This window comes from Plodia interpunctella, chromosome 13 (genome assembly GCF_027563975.2).
Source record: "Plodia interpunctella isolate USDA-ARS_2022_Savannah chromosome 13, ilPloInte3.2, whole genome shotgun sequence".
Taxonomy (NCBI): Eukaryota; Metazoa; Arthropoda; class Insecta; order Lepidoptera; family Pyralidae; genus Plodia; species Plodia interpunctella.
In genome coordinates this window covers 7,400,940-7,418,881 of record NC_071306.1, presented here as the reverse complement: position 1 = coordinate 7,418,881, position 17,942 = coordinate 7,400,940, and the positions used below count along the sequence as shown (strand labels likewise).

The following is a 17,942-nucleotide window of genomic DNA, read 5'->3' as shown; positions in this document are numbered from 1 at the left end:
AAAATTAAAGAAATTAAATTAAATGAATTAAAGAAAATTGTAATCAGGCTACTGGTCTCGCGGGGCCAGAAGTAGGCGTGGCTTGGATGACGTAATACTCCTCTGATGACGTCCAGGGTTCATATCTCTTACGAGCTAAAATTAAGAGGTTAAGGCGATTCCCCTAACATGTTTTGATATATTCGTTGTACTAAATATACCGTATATTTTATATTAAGTAACATTTGAAAGTCAAAATCATGAATGACTTTCCTGAATGTCTTTAAATAACTTGCAACTTTGCAATTACATTGCGTTTTTCCTTTAAATTGTCTCAAGCACATTTCAAGCCAAAGACAATGCAAGTTAATAGAGCGGGCAATCTCATAAGCCATTACAGTAACCACTACGTCTAAATAAAGCCCAGATGGCTGGCAGCAGGTTGACATTCCTGGGCAGAAAGGTCGCCGCCACAATTACCGGAGATTGCGACCACCGGACCGCCAGACCAGACCAGACCAAACGATCTGCTGGACCGCGACCATTATATGCGCGTGCCATTTCCTCTAGTCCAGTGTTTCTCAAGTTTTTTTAAGCCTTTACAGAACAAATTTGCTAAAAGAATTAAAAATATAATTTCTTGACATATCTAAATAAAATTGTTTAATATTTTCCTATATTCCTTTTTTTTGTGGGCAAACGAAAATTTGGGTTACCGGGTAAGCAAACACTGCAGCCCATGAACAACAGCAACACGATACGGGTCACCGATGCGGTCCTATGGTTGCAACCAGTATTAAATGCAAAAAGAAGTTTCGTTTAAGTCAGATTCTCAAGTTGACTTCTGACTGTTATCAACAATAATTATTTTCTATATATTGTAACTTCATCGTATCCTGTGAAAGACGGCACCCACATTTTGAGCACCACTGCGCTCGAAAGCAAGCAATTTCCTAGCTATTGGAAAGGGGCTTAAACTCAGCAACGCATGTCTGGTGGTCCAAATGGCCTTTTCTTATGGGTCCAATTGATTTTCCGTTGTAATGGCTTTCTTCACGCGAGATCCCAATGTTATATATATTTTAAACTTTCACGCTTTTACGTGACGCATGATTTTAGAATAACGTTTTATTTGCTTTTTCTGTACTACTCTTATGCCACATAGTTTTATGTTATAACTAAATTTAATGCTATTCAAGATTTACCTTCTATGAAGATATCGGTGGACTTTTAAAAATAAAGGAATATTACGAGCGATTTCCATTTGTTTTAGTTTAGCATCTAGTCTATAGTTTATATTTCAATTTTAATCTGGCTCATAAGTAAGCAAGGCATAATTCTTCACTTAAAAATCAAATCAATTAGGTATATAATTGAAATCATCATACAGCATCTACTTATCGTATCAATGACCGGTGATTTACATTGAATACATGGTAGACTGGCAATATCGGACTTCACACGTAAAAATTTCCAATTTTGATTCAAGATGAGACCAGTCTGATGTGTCTCCGCGTACGTGACATAATCTTCTGCGAATTGCTGTCTTATATGGTCATATATACCTTATCGGATGTTTGAGGAACTGGCATTAGCTCAAATTGAATCTGCTTCTCTACGTGCGTCGGCTGCAAGCGATCGATTTAGAAAATTATTTTATGGTCAAATCAGGATTCCTATTTTGCCCCGATACGTGAGGCAGGACATTTTTTCATGTCTGAATTATGGTATTACTTGGATTGCTGCCTGTGGATTGGTTAAAATTGCTTTATCATTGGTTTGTTTACACAAATTGACCTCTCAGATAACGATAGATCTTGTGGTCAATAAAATGTTTAACTTATTATAAAATAGTTTCTGGCATTACCGTAGTATCAACTCAAAGTGTCAAACATTAAGCTCGTATCGCGGGACTGAACATAGAAACTTGATAGAAACGGACACAACACACTCAGAACCGGAGACAAATATCTGTGACCACAAGTACAAATATTTGCCCGCGTTGGGAATCAAACGCAGGACCTCCAGATAGCGGACAGACGTGGTCTCTACTACCCCCACAGAGGTCGTCAAAATTTGTACAGCCTTGCTGCTTAATATACCTAATTATGATAGTATCTATAAATTCCAAACATTAAACTACGGACCTTAATAGACTTTCATTAAATCAAGGTCCAATTAAGAATAGCAATTCGCCACAATTAATCGGCACTTAAACGACATCAACCCTATGTTTTATGGCTTATAAAGCATCAGAATTAACTTTCTAAAGACACCCGACTTTAACGAATGCCATTCTGCAAACTGGTCAAATTAAAATCGGTTACATATTGATAAGTATATAACATCGTTCGTACGTACAATAATCCAAAAGGTACGGTAAAATTAAACTTACTCGCGTTTGGCGTCTGAAAATAACATTACGTCACAAGCAGGTACTTTTTGAAACGGCTATGTTTATTTGTGGTTTTTTAATTCAAATGATTGACTGGAAGATTGATCCTTTCATAGGATAAGTCCACCACTGTATATTTTATGATAACCACATATTACTTTTTAGTATATCCATTATGTACTTCTACTTTATAATATCTGAATGAGATAGTCAGTCCGTCTATTTCGTTTTCACGGCTAAACCGCTGTGCCGATTGTGATGAAATTTGGAATTGATGACCCGGGGTCGAACACAGGCTTCAACTTGAACGATCATCACTTATTTTATTTATAACACACCAGCAGCAATTGATTGAAAAATAAGTTTATGGCAGACTTCCAAAGCCCAGGTGTAGTAGAAGCGGCGCAACAAACTTCACCGTAGCCATCTCTTCGAAGACGTTAATTAACAGATGTGGGTTTTATCAATAAGTATTTTACAACATCCCTATTAAGAAAACTGAGCAATTCATTAGCGGCAGTCGATTTACAGCCGAATGGCCGTTTAATTCTAGTTCCCCGGGAGCATGTATTTATCCCGGGGAAGTGGAATAGAGACGTAGATGTTCTGATAACGCGAATGGAGCGATGTTATCGCAGCCTGCCGGCGTCCGCTCAAACCTTTTGGTTTTTAACCCCCGACGCCAAGAGGTTGTTACGAAATTCTGACTTTGTAATTGAAGCGGATATTTTTTTAATTTCCATTCTTCGCCAATTCTAATTCGGATGACTTTGTAATTAAATTAAACGGATATTTCAAAAATCAATTTGCTTGGTTTGTCAATTATATTCCGGATTTCCGTATCATAGAATGGTGATGATGATGTTCGACCGGTTTCGATCATGCGACTACTTCAACGATTCTGAACTCGCTGGCGCGCGTGCGGCTTCTGTAGCCAATGTAGTATGTAGTCATAGAATACTTTCATAGTGAACTAAAGATGTAGAAATACACAATAACAAAGTGATCTACGTACAAATCTATTGTTAAAACGCATCTAGTTTTAATAAAAAATATTGAAATTTTGAATCAAATTGACGAGAATTAACGTGAACCGAAATAAAGATTTCAATTAATATACGAGGAAGGTAAAGCCAGAGACATCGGTATATAACATGACGTATTAGTATTAGTAGGTACAAGAGGCGGGATGACACGAGATGAGCTCGATGTATCCTCATTTTTATTGCATTGTGGGTCCCCGAATCTCCGTTAACCTTTTTGTAAAGAAAACGATAAAGAATTACTGTCATGTTCTGTCAAATAATTTCGTTTTTCTTAGGATTACGACTTACCGCGTTATTCTCAACCCTGACGTTGGCAAAAATCATAGTTTTTGCGAACGATGGAGCATAACACAAGAAAGAAGAAGTGAAAATATCAGCTTCCGGAAAAGAACAATCCTAAACATAACCTTGTACTTAAGTAGGCAACCTAACCTAACTTAAATACCATAAATGTAATTTATAAGTATTACAATACAATTTAAGTAATGCTCGCTAGTTCAGCTTCAAAATACAAAGTTGATTCTAGGTTATAAGAGCAATTTAGTAGCCTGAGAGACCAAACTCGACGATTGTTACAGTCAGCTTGAAAACTTTTACGCAAAAACACAGCGCCTTCAAACAAAAAAAAAGTGAATATTCTGTTTTATTTCTCTTTTAGTTATTCAAAAATATTTCGCTTTTCTAGGATCAGGACAAAAAATAACTACTATGCGCATATCATTTTTCATGTAGGTATACTTAGTAGACATTATGACATGTGATCAAATAAATAGTTCAATTAATTTTAAACCAAAGTATGTACGTAAATCTATATTTAGAAGTAAAATTAACAAAATTTTGACAACGTCAGTCCAAACCAATGTATAAACATTGGTATACACAAAACTAGACATGGCCGAGGCGACAGTTGTAAATGACAGTTCAATAAAAATTAAATGACGTGCATTCGTTACAAGGTGGTCTCAAGCGCCGATCAGTTAATTTTGCTGCAGAGTGTACAGACTCGTGTGTGTCCGATGGCAGATAGTCCGGCGAGCTAATAAGACCACCCTACCGGTACAAACCAATCAATGCCGGACCATTTTACTACTAGTATTGAAATAGAAATGTTATACTAACAAGCATTTCCTTATTAAACTGGAATTATGCTTCGAATCTAATTATCCAAACCTACTAATATTATAAATGCGAAAGTTTGTGAGGATGTGTGTATGTATGTTTGTTACAATTTCATGCAAAATCTACTGGATCGATTGTTTTGAAATTTGATACACGGGTAGAATATAAGCTAGAATAACACATAGGCTATTTTTTGTTTAGAAATTCCCACGGGAGCGAAGCCCCGGGGCATAGCTAGTTACGAATAGACTAAACTTGCCATATTCGAAGCAGTGGTTGTGGTTATGATTATGACGCCCGCCTGTGAACCGAAAGGTCCGAATTCTACTGAGTTTGCATACCAATCTTACTCATGTACGGTAGTTTTCATCGACCACCATTTGCTTCCGGTGAAAGAAAACATCGTGAGGAAACTTGAACACCGGTTGATTTATCAACTTGCGTGTGAAATGGAGAAGGCAACGGCAAACCACTCCACGTTAAGTAGTTAATTATTCTTTTTCAGAATAAGGAAAATACTTTGACGTTATGTTATAAACTATACTCACTACAAAACACTAGGAAACAGTATGAATTCAATATCGTTAAACGAACATGAAGCTACAGTAGATTGGTTAATAACTTGAAGATAGTAAATCAAATTACAAAATGTATACTAGCTTAGTTAATAAACGTCTGAAAATAAGTGCTAAGTACCTAATTGACACCAAAACATTAATTAATTAATTTATAGGTTATTACTCTCTCAGTAATTAATTAAGTTTAATGCTCTTATATAGAGTGCTGTGATATTTATAAATCTATGAAGACGCATCATTAATTGTTCAAGTTTCATATACATTTAACGACTCAAGTACAAGTCAGTTATTTCATCGTTGCACAATATTAGACGGTTCATTCTGAAATATCTTGTAACTTCCCAGTTGCAAGATATTTCAATTAAAAATTTGGAACTTTTTTCCGGTCAGTTGTCAAAGTCAAATGACACTATTTTACTATCTGACAGTTGCCTGAACCTAACGTTCAAATAGCGCCATCTTGTGGGGAAAAAAAAAGAAAACTTTAATCAATAAACGTTGTAATAATATATATATTTCAAATCAACTAATTTAATGCAGTATGTAAGTTAATAAACATTTTTGACATGTATTTCCAACGAACCAGAAATATGTAATAAATATGAGAACCAAATTAATCATTGCGGTGATGCGTGAATGATGTCGTGCAACAGTTTGTTTTGTTGCAGAATGAAGCAGGTGCCGAAATCAACCGTGTTTATTGCTCTTGTTTCGCTAAGATGTAACCTAATGTCGTCCGCAAGTGTCCAACCGGTTGGGTAATCAGAGAAAGTCGACTTTTGGATTAATTTCAAAGTTTTAATGTCACTAGTATTAACGGCTTGACATTATCATACTTCCTTTTGACAATTAAACTTTAGATTATTTTGTATCTTTGTATGATTTATCATTATGTTCGAAAGTTTTTATGTGAATAATAAAGAAGAGAAAATAAAAGATGGATTATTATTCTTACATTGTGAAAATAATGGTTTATTTGATCTATGTTAATATAAATAACATAAACAAATAAAACAGCCTACGACCTATGACAATCAAAAGAGAATCTTATTTTAATTTAAACGTATTGACGGACATTTAAAGACATATGCCAAGCTCCACGTATATATATATAAACTATAGTCGTATATATATTTATCTATTACTATATATAAATAATATATAGATAAACTAATCAAACCGCAGTAAAAACAAAATGGCTAATATAATATATATCAGTCATCTCATCATTAGTTAGAAAAACATTATGTGCGTTGAACTCGCCTCAATTTGCCGTGTCCGAGACAAACGACACACTTACCTGGAGAAACTTAAAGTTGCCACCCGTCGAGCACACCTCGCGGTGTTAAAACGATATATGTCATGATTAAAAACAGTGGCTGTCAAATAAACATAAGCACGATTATGACATTTCGAAGATAATTGAATCGCGCTAATTCAAAATTGATATAGCCAAAAGAATCTGTTTTGAAAGCTGTGTTCTAAATTGGAATCGATTGATTTACTGCCGCGCGTGGGCGCATAATATTTATTTAGCGAATTAGGAATCGGTGCTTAAAGATTAGCGTCATTCGAGATCGTGACAATCATTTGCCTATTTGAGCTCTCATGATAGGTTTAAATTAAACACAACTTTCTAAACATGCGTCAAAGACAACCCGCAGCGAATCACATGTTTGTAACAAGTGTAGCAGCGGTTCGAATTATCGCCGCATCGTTTGCTCCTGTATGTAATAAATTGCATCTATTTAGGTCTCACGACTTCCGAGCTCAGCCTCTTTGGATATCTCATAATAAATGGTCTCAAAACTTAATGAAATATTTTGACGGAACAAATTTGACGCGTTCGTGCTTTTTTATGTTATTTTAACAGAGTGCGCACGCGATTCGTATTAAGGCGCTGCGCTGTTACGTAGATTGATATCTACCATGTGGACGGTGTAATGATGTAAATGATTTGATTTCTCTTTTGCTCCGACTCGTGCGCATGTTACGGATTCAACCGTTCTACGTAATTCATCTGTAATTAACTAGTGTATAAGTAAAAGATATGTAATTGTCAATACCGTAGAAGTGATGGTTAATAATGATCATATAATGTAGTCTGTACTTATCTGGAAAGTCACAGTCTAACCATCACCAGTCATGCTTTTAGCTGCAATAGATACTTAAGAATGATTGAGAGATGTTACTGAAATATTACCCGTTTGACACGAAAGTGACGATCTAACTGATGAATGTCGTGACAAAAACTGATAAGTAACACCGAAGTGAAGTGAAATCGAGTTCGGAATCACTTTGCGAAACGCTCATACGTTGCGATGACCCGTGACGTTCCGTTTCACGACTCGAAATCATAACAATATGTCCGAGAATGGTCACGATAGAACGATCATCGGTAACAACGCTAATTTTGCAGTCGCAAATGATAATAATATTCATAATTACTTGAGTTAAGGTTTACTATAGCAAACACGAATTTTCGACAAGATTGTTTTCAACAATAGTTGTTGGCTCACTCAAATCGTGTATAGCTTGAGGTTACGTTATATGTGGGAGTACATTGTTTTTGAGTGATATTTAAAATGAATGAGCTTTTTGATGTTAACTTGATGGCAAATTATAGGGACTCCGAAATGTGTGTGGCATCTCGTAAGCAGACATTGGAATGACTTAATCTTGGTATTGGACCACAAAAATATCAGACTATTTCAAATGGAATGTGCAGTAAGAAATGTTTAGATTTATTTGTAAGTCTACAAGAAGATTTTAGTTTTTATTGATCCGTTTGAGATTAAGTAAAAAATGCGATATTTCATTGTTAACAAGATATTACTTGATCCGACACCTCGATAAAAAGTAAACAAAGTCTATTGAACAATAACTACCAACAGATAGGATATTTATGTTTATAATTAACAGAGCGCTAGCGAAATTTAACACTCACTATATTGGCAAATATCAATTCCACATTTTGGGTGCCTTTAAGACACGAATATCATATATATGCGCATTCCAACCAAATAAATTAAAAAAGAAACCATGGTACCGTCTGGCAAAGACTAATGACAATCAAGTCCAGATATAGAGCACCTCTATATGAACCATTAAGGCATGATTAGATTGGTTAATTTGCGAGGAGCCGGTGGCAGGTCGTGACGTCGTGCGCCAGTGCTTAACTTCTTCGATAGTCCGATGACTCCAATTTATATAAATACGAAATCCTGCTAATACAGTACAGATATCTACAAAATTACTTTTTCCCCACAAATGATTGCGATTTTTCATCGGCGTTTGAATAAATGAGAAGATATACATTGTATTTAAGAAGAAATAAAAACATTTTGACGACCTCTGTAGCCTAATGCTGCACTGGAGGTTCCGGGTTTGCTCCTTGGTGAAGTCAAGATGGAATATGATCTTTTTCAGATTATCCTGGGTTTGGATTTAACATCCATATATGTTATATATTAAAATATACTATAGTAGAGTTAGTATCTTATAAGTCTCGAAGCTACTTTTTGTCCATAGTATTTAAAGACAGAGAATTTTAATAACATTTACATTGATTGGCTAGGTTTTATTTCATAAACCTACAATTTGAGGCAATTTTACTCGCACTGTGTATAGACGTGTTTAACGCTCGCGTTACTTGCACATGTGGTACTACAATATTCTTTGTTTTCACTTTAATTCGACCCGTTGTCAGTAAATTACATCAGCCTTAGTAGACCTTCAGATTTGTCTAAGATCCTAGCTTACTCAACAGACAATAAGCGACCTTGCTTTTCAACAATCCCCTGCCAGACCTGTCGATTAATCTCGCGTTACAAAACAGGTGACAGACGACCAGACATACGGACGACTATTAATTAAGCCGTTACTCTGAAGAATGTCCGTGGTGTCGCAATGACGGGTTATTCTGTAACTGTACTCGTACACGAACTGGACAATGTTGTACGCCTATTTGTTTTACGTTTTATTGAAAGCAGAAGTCTAGTATAATGATACTATAATGACTTATATAACTGGGTACTAATGTAACCTAACAACATAAAAAAATAATAATATTATAATTTCTAAACATAACGTATCGTCAAAGGTAAACCAATTGATAAAATATTTTGTTTACTTAATTTATGTGCAGTCCACGAATATGTGCAGTTATTGTTGTCCAGTTAGAGAATAACCCAACTGACCATTTTCAGTATGTCTGTTGGTATGTGGTATCTGATTGAAGATACAAATACGCAAGTTGCTGACCACTGCTTATTTCCACGTCTTTATATTTCACGGGATAGACAAAGCCTGGGTACCTATATAGGTACTGAGTTTAACCCATTTTCAGAAATCCCTTTTTGTTAATGTAATTAAGGTAAATATTTGCTGATATTTGTGCAGGAATAAATGTGCAATTAAGATTGAATTTTTATGAAAATTTATCGTCTTGACTTCTCAATATTTGTAGGTATATTTTCTAAATAACGATACCTTTAGAACGCGAGTGAGTATTACCATAATTTAGACACATTTCGCGTGTATAAGGACTAATTTATATAAATCACGGTGTGGCAACACTGTGGCACGACCGCACGAAGATACCGTATGCGCGTGCGTCGGCGACAATGTCTTGATATTATAGGAATATATCCTTAATGGCTACATTATATCTGCAAAATGATCTAGATTTTAAGTTTGTGTCACGATACCCATCACATATCTTAGACAATGATATTACAACAGAGGTTTAATAACTAATAAAATGTACCTATTATGAAATGGCGGCGTACGAGCAGAAAATAACTAGAAGAATAATGATAATGATTTCAGAGGTATGGAATCAACATTATTTTCGTACTGGGTTTAATCGTTTATTTAAAGTTCATTAGAAAATATACCGAAGTATCTGACAATCGACCTACTGATTGCGTTCTGCGTTTTGGAGCACCAAGACACGATCTATTGTTGTTGTTCCATAGATCAACAATTTGGCTCATCCGGTTGTCAAATTCAAATGACAGTGTTCACATCATTCAAATGACAGTACTATCTGACATTTGTCTAAATCTGAAGTTCCACTAACGCAATAATTCAAAAAATCCCTTATGGTAACATAGTGATAGCATGTTTATTAAATCTGGTGTAAGGTCTTTATAAACATCAACAATAAGCATTTTAATGTCAACAAAGTCATGCTCGGGCGTCGTGGACATTCGCGAGCACGGCATGACAGACATGGACGGAAGAAGATGTGAGCTTTGTTGACCGCTCAGACTGGGTTAGTAATTGTTGGTTTTCAATGGTTTGTTAAAGAGATCGTCATGAAATCACTTGGAATTTAGATTTGTGTTTTAGTAATATGTGGCTGTCTAAATCAAAAGGGACCTTATGGCGGCGCCTGGCACTTACACCATTATTGCCGTTGTTTTGTATTCGAACAACGGAATAAAGACCCAAGTGCCAGCCGCTATAAGGTTCCTTTTGATTTAGACGGCCACATATAGTACTAGAAGTAGAGAAGGTTGAATATTTCATTTTAGTCACAATCCTGTTATACTTAAATAAAAATAATATGAAAACCATCTGGAAATAATAATTGTAGAAATTAACTAGACTGAAAAGACATAAAAAACCGGAGCTAGATCAGTTCAGATTTACGCCACAGACGTGTGACAGTGACATATACCTAGTCATGTTTTCATAACACTCCTCTTTCCCGTCGGGGGTCAAAGGACGTTTGTCTTTCCTTCGAATTGGTCCCGTTCACTCACTGCCTTTGCGCAAGAGATCCGAATGCGAGATACAAATATTAAGATCTTAAATCCTCGGTTCCCACGTTTAGTTTATAATGCATGCGACGCTTCGCTTTTCGCATTGTTGCTGCGAATCAACCTGCGACATTCGGTCATTGATTTTTTATCGGCGTTCCTCATATGTAGACAATCTATATTTTTGTGTATAAAGTTTGATAGCATATATTCGTCAATAGTTTTCTAATCACTTCACTTATATTGTAAACTCTTATTGTTTTCCATCACTTCTTAAAGTTCTTGACGAATTAAAGTTCCAAGTTTACTACTTTACAATCTGCTCTGCGCTTTACTTGTGCAAATTTCTATGACTTTGACACTTCTACCATGTAACGATATCAATTTTGCGTTTTGTTTTTGTGAAAATGTTCAGAGTGCGAATGCTCCCAATGAGTTCGCTCCTTAATGCCGTGCTTTACTTGTGCAAGGTTCAATTACATTGACAGTCCCGTCACGCTGCCTCGTCGTGTCAATATTGCGTGTGATTGTACTTGTATGGGAATTGCTTTATTTCTTACTTCTTTCGAATAAGTTATCAAACGAACTGTTAAAAATACCTTTTTCCAAGCTGAGAGTAACTTCTACACTTGAGTAAATAAAGAAAGAATATTTCTATGAAAATTGAAAATAAATATAAGGTTTTATATTCGGGGATATTACAAGATATTACTCAATTTATAGGACAACCAGATATCTTATAAATTGTAGATTAGACTATAACCAACAAAGCAATAATTTAATATAATACTACGGCAAAGCCTGGATTCAGGGAAGCCAGAAGATAGAACTAAATTTCAAAGGCCGAGTGGTCAAGCCACCTTTCAACAATAAGCTATCTCGCTGCTCGTAAACCTAACTGTTAATATTCAATTCCAATCCTTTTTTATTGGAGCCCTGCAGTCGTATACTGCTGCGAGTGACGCTCAACCAATACGGAAAGCGTTTAAAACGTCAGAGATTTGCGGGGACATTTCTAATGCATATTATTACGAAATTACACGGAATTTAGTCATTATAAGGTTGACTTATTATGAATTTATAGCGAATTTAGTTATTATCATCCTGTTCATGGTACGGAATTTGTAATGAACGATAAAATTGGAGTTGTATTTTTGCCATGTAATACATTTTAAGATTTGACGGACTTGTTAAGTTTGTAATAGTAAATCGTAAGTTTGTTTATCGAGTAACAAACATTGACTTTAATTAAATAAACTTTTATTAATAAATTTGTTTATTAATAAAAAGACGTTAAACAAATAACTGTAACGAAGTAATACGAGTATGTCTAGTAAATTTGCACACTATATCACACAACACTACATTTATAAAATTCCCTTTCACTGGAAACTCAATTAAAATTTAATCCTCGTAATACCAAACTTGACATCATACAAATACATACAAATAAATTAAAACTCACAGACAATATTATTTCCGTTCAAAACTAAGAAACTTTGCAAGACATAGATTTCTACTTCGACTAATTTAGATTGTTAAATGCAAGGTCACATACTTCTTAAAATAAGTCATAATATTATTTCGTTTTATTTGGTTGGTTAGTAGTGTAATTGATAGAGGAGTTAAATATTTAAGGCAATGTTAAGGAATATCTGAGAACAAACGCAATTTTTCATGTTTCCTTAAATCACACAGTAGTCTTCTTAATCCTTGTCCTTAATCCTTAAATTAGAAGAGGAATGATATGTGTAAGCTCATAGTTTAATTTAAATTAATAAAAGAAAATTTTACAAATAAAAATACTAGTAAATCGCTATTTTGGGTCAGCGATGTGGGTTAACAAAAGTAATTCCATAATAACTGTTACACAATACGCGTTCCTTGGAACAGGTGTCGGAATGGTAGCGAGGCACAGACCATTAGCAGGCTGTGGAAACAGTGAGTGATTACGCGTAATCAGTATTACGGTAGTGATGGGCCGATATCTCTATTGTTGGAAAGTGCGTATGCGCAGGGTTGCGCCAAAGTTATTTTATTTTTTGGCCATTTGTTAGGAAAGTTAAATTGCTATGCTCATTGTACATAGCTTAATTCAATAGTAAAAGATAGATTTATTTTGTTTATAAACGTGTGTATTCGATGAGTAATTTTATTAGCATGAGCATAAAATCTACTTCTTGGTAATAAAATTTATTTATCACACAATTTTAATGATATAATAAATTTGTCCGAGTATATTTAGAGGATTATTTAATTACTTAGCAATTATTATCTACATTTAGTTAATCTTGTAAATAACAGAGATAATTATAGGTTACAATAATGGGCGTTATTATACAATTTATAAAGAGGGCAAGCAAAACCAAATTCAAGGTTTGATTAGTTTAATATTTCGAAGTTTGATGTTAACACAAAATAGACTGATGTATTAATTAAAATTCGTAGTTAGGTTGAAGAATTATGACTATAAGTTATAATCTAATTTAGAATTTTTTTTTTCATATTTTCCAAGGTTTTCGTTCAAAATAATGTAAATTCCATAATTTGAATTTTGAATTATATTTTTATTCTAAATTTGAATTTAGAATAAATTCTTTCACAGCACTATTGTAAATAAATTCATCGAAGTTAAGGCACATCAATTTTTTATAAAAATATACAAAAATACTACGTGCCAGCCCTAAGCCAAGATGAAAACGAAGTGTAAACGAATTGTTTCTTGTTACACTTCGTTATTACTATGATTGGTCGTGATGAACTGCAGATGAAAGCCGGTAATGGACGTAGAACAGCTTATTACGTCGCAAGGTATTTTTATAACGCGTTAATTGGCACCTGACAGTAGACATAAATGACAGGAACTGATGTTATAAATGACGATTATCAATCGATTTATCACTCGGCATCACTGTCGAAACTGAACATATTTTTTGTAGTTTCTGAATTCATAAGAAACTATCTTTTTAGTAGAAACAAATACAGATATTACAAATGTCCGTGGCTCCCTACGCGGTAAAAAATAGACTATGCAATGCAACTCTCCAACTATCTCCACACCAAAAAATACCTGAACATGTCAAAATAGATCATTGTATGATCTATTTTGACATGGAAGAAGAATGAACAAACACACTTTCACTTACAATATTCATATGGATTATGATGAATTACTTACGTTGTCATCTCTATGAGAACTCAAGGACCAAACGCGCGATAAAATTTATATAGGCTTGATTCTGACTATAAAATAATTTATAGCGACTGCAGATTATCTAGATTGTCGACTTGACTTTAAAAATAAAGACTATATAGAAGAAACACTTCGCAGATCCAATGCGCGCGAACGCAAGTAACTGTTTTAAATAAAACAAGTAGGATTATTTCTGTATTTATTTTTGTTTTTAGAAATATTGTATTTATATAGATACTTTGTGTACTAAATGTTTGATGGAGATATTTGACATCTTTGATAAGATACACATGGAATCTACTAAGTATTATTTTGTGAATGAAAACTGATTTAAAACAAACTTTAATATAGAGGGAAATGTTACATATCTTGTACATACTACCTTCAATGCCTTCGTGTTTCGTTGACTTTACAATAATTTCAAGCAATGTGTCCAACTTTATGATATTCCCGCATAATGAGCTGGCACAAAAGAAGTTTATAACAATATTAATTGCTTAATACGGGCGTTAAACGCGCACGTACATTTTATACTTTGGACGTTTCTTTTCGGTCGTGTTACATCGACCCGTGGTCGCCGAGCTACTGTTTCAACTTTCAACATTAGCTACAATCAACTAAGGCGAGGCGACATTCATACAACTTCGTAATTTGTTACCCAGCGAGATGCTAATTCAATATCCGCTAATGCTATAAGATATTGAGACAGTTCTCGATGGCTTAATAATAAACTGGATGGCTTTCCGGTTTGCGGCCCGCTTACGCACTCTATCGAGAAATACTATTGGTAGTTTACTTTATTTTGCAAAAATTCGTCGAGCTTTGACGTATTCGGCATACATTTTTGAATTTTCATTGTGGTAAATAAAAGCACTCATACAAGCTACGCAATGTTCATGCAGTGCTCGTTAGAGTTCCACGATAGTATGGACCCGATATTAGTAATTGGTCCGTACGATTAATAACGATAAATGACAAATAAAAAACCGCAGATACAGTATAAAAATTCAATGTTATTTGTATTATTCAAGTTATATTCTAACGAAACTAACGAAACTTGTGTGGGATGATGCAAAAAAAAAATTCACAACAAAATAATGTCAGAAGTGATTGAAAAATGTAAAAATCGGACTACACTTTAAAAAGATATGCGTGGTTAAAAAAAAAATACATAAATATACTCGTCGAATTGAGCATTTTTTCTGAAAAGTTTTTAAGTGACAGATGAATAGGTAATGTAGTGATGCGCACTTACCGACGCGTACTCGGCGCAATTGTCGATAGAATTGACGAATTCGCACACTTCGTCGACGGACCACGCTGACAGCCGAGCTCTCGCCTCCGCACACATGCACTCTCCTCTTGCTTCACCTTGATCTATAAGAAATTCCACTGAATTACTCTTTATACGTATGATAGAACATACACAATATACTCGTATTATTAAACATAAATCCTAGTACGCATATATAATGAATGAATGAACTTTTCGTCACAATAATTACACCACAATAATTAAGAGATAGAAAATAACTAAGTAATATTGACGGTCTTATTGTTAAAAGGCATTTCTTTCATACAATCCATGGTGGGAATTAGATTTTTTTATTTGCAGAGAAATGGCAATAACATCAAATAAGTGTTAAAAAACATAAGAACTAACCCTCATTAGAGATCCTATCTCGCTCATCACTGTCACTTCGTGTGCTGGGACTCGCAGACAAGCGTGCCCGTTTAGCAGCGCTCTCTCCTGCAGCAGAAAGGTCCAATGGAGAATGTTCTGGCATGTTCCCCATGCCGATGCGCTTGCGCCGCGACCGCCCGCCGCGATGCACCCTCGATATCGCCAGCAATGTCTGCAACAAGAAATACGCCTATTGCTTCCTAACCCGTTATAGTAATAAGAAAATGGTCAGGTGTAATTGGATCAATGGTAAGTACGTACTTAATTCGATTTTACGGTGCCTTTGGGCGCGTGAAGGTCGCTTTAATGCCCTTTGGCGAATTAAGAGGTAATTTGAAAATAGTCAATATAAATTAATGGTAAGTGAATGTTTTTATTATATTTTCAGTCGGCTGGACAACTTTATCACTTAAATCGATAGATTTTAAATTTTTATGGTACGATTGATCAGATTTCCAACCAGGCATTGCATAATGTTGAAGCAATATAATTATAGTGAGATATTTATCCTGAGCATAGATACTTAAAGTACTAACGTTAAATAGGTAAATCTAATCTTAAAAGTTAACTTATATTGTTACTATAGTAAAATGACGTTGTAAGTTAAATAAAAGGCCAGAGCGGCTGCCATTAAAACCTCAATACAGTGTTGATAATTACCTATAAAATATAATCATGGTAGCATAGTCTCATAACTATTTAGTACTTGTGGATCCGATTCCTTTGGTAACTCTAATACAAAAGCTCATTAGGTAATGAACAAAGAGAATGTGGATTGTGAAAGCACCCAGCTACTTGATTTCAGTTTCTCTTTGTTTTAGGGTCTGTTATAGAATACCGTTGCTTTATTACCTTTATAAGATTGCTGCAATATAGCCCTGTTTTATACGGGTGCCACAAACCTTCCATCTCGTAAACTACAGAAAGTCTCTAAGGTATTTGAAATATCTATGTACCGTGATGCCGCACCTAACATAAGATACAAAAAGCAGTATATTTTCCCTAAATACTGCCTCAAAACAATAACTCATCTAAACTACAACAACATAAGAAGAGAAATGGAACCTGTCCATCGTACGGTCAAAAACTCAATTACCGAGAATCCTCATCAAGTAGCTAGCATACAGTATAAGTATTAAGCAAACACGATGCGAGGTTATTATCTGATCGAGAGCACTCTCGCGTCGTAAGTGGCGAACATTCATCATAATAACGTTCCGAACCGTCACGCTCGCCGCCCGCGGGTCAAATTGCAATCTATCTTTTTTAATTGCCAGCTAAAAAAGGCGAACGCAGATAATTCCGAATAAATTCACAAATAGACGCGCGTGAAATGAACACGGCAGCTCGCGCGGCGCGTGCCTTGCTCCTCGTGCCTCGCCCACCTCTACGTGCTGAAGCAGAGCCACAGCTATAAATCTCACGATTTATTTCCGCGTCGCTCCTGTTCTCTTTATAGGTGAAAATAAATTTAAACTACTATTTATGGACAAGATAAGGCATAAATAGAAACTCAACAAACATTCGTGCGCAGCACCGGCAGGTGTCAGATGTTAATAACAACGATGCTGGAAATACCACAATCCGGTATCGATGTTTACGAGCGATATTCGATTGAAATAAGATTTGCGTTTAAACAATTTCGCTAGAAAGTCGAAATCATATAACTGTGACGATTTAATGCTGCAATTTCCGCGTGGCTCTTATTGCACTGGTGTGCAAAAAGTCGACTAATTTTAAAGTCGAGCGCTGTTTCGATTTCACATCCCATCACTAGCGTGTCGCGGGGCGCAGTCAGCACCGCGCATGCGCGGCGCGTGCCGCTGCCAATTAGTGCAGCTCCAGTTCCTTTTACAGTGGAGAGTCGAGACGGTTCGCTGGCGAGCACCAAGTCGAGCTGTAGGCGGGGCAGCACTATTACCCTGCCGATTGTGCGCGCACCGCAAACGGCAACAACCCAGCACAATTAACACTCTCTCCATCTTATCTAGGCAATAGCGCAGGAAGTGTAAAGGTCGTGGGTCTTATCAGATTTAATTGCGTTCATTATTACTAGAAAGGAAGCAGGTTGCTCATCGCGCATTATGATTTTAAAGAGGTTCAAATTAACATAAACGAACCGCGTTGAATGAAGATTTTCTTCGCGATAAGAGCGTATGAGTTTTTATGATTGCCTGAGA

The 17,942-nt window shown here is 35.4% G+C and overlaps 1 protein-coding gene across 4 annotated transcripts in view; it reads right to left on the bottom strand.

Moving 5' to 3' along the window:
* Positions 1 to 17,942, bottom strand: part of LOC128675066 (ataxin-2-like) — a 213,729-nt gene that overhangs the window by 27,362 nt on the left and 168,425 nt on the right. For all 4 annotated transcript variants that reach the window (XM_053754176.2, XM_053754179.1, XM_053754180.2 and 1 more), the window contains 2 exons: positions 15,742 to 15,934; positions 15,334 to 15,455 (listed from right to left, as the gene is read on the bottom strand). In XM_053754176.2, coding sequence (XP_053610151.1) covers positions 15,334 to 15,455; positions 15,742 to 15,934 — 315 coding nt within the window. The remainder of the gene's footprint in view (positions 1 to 15,333; positions 15,456 to 15,741; positions 15,935 to 17,942) is intronic.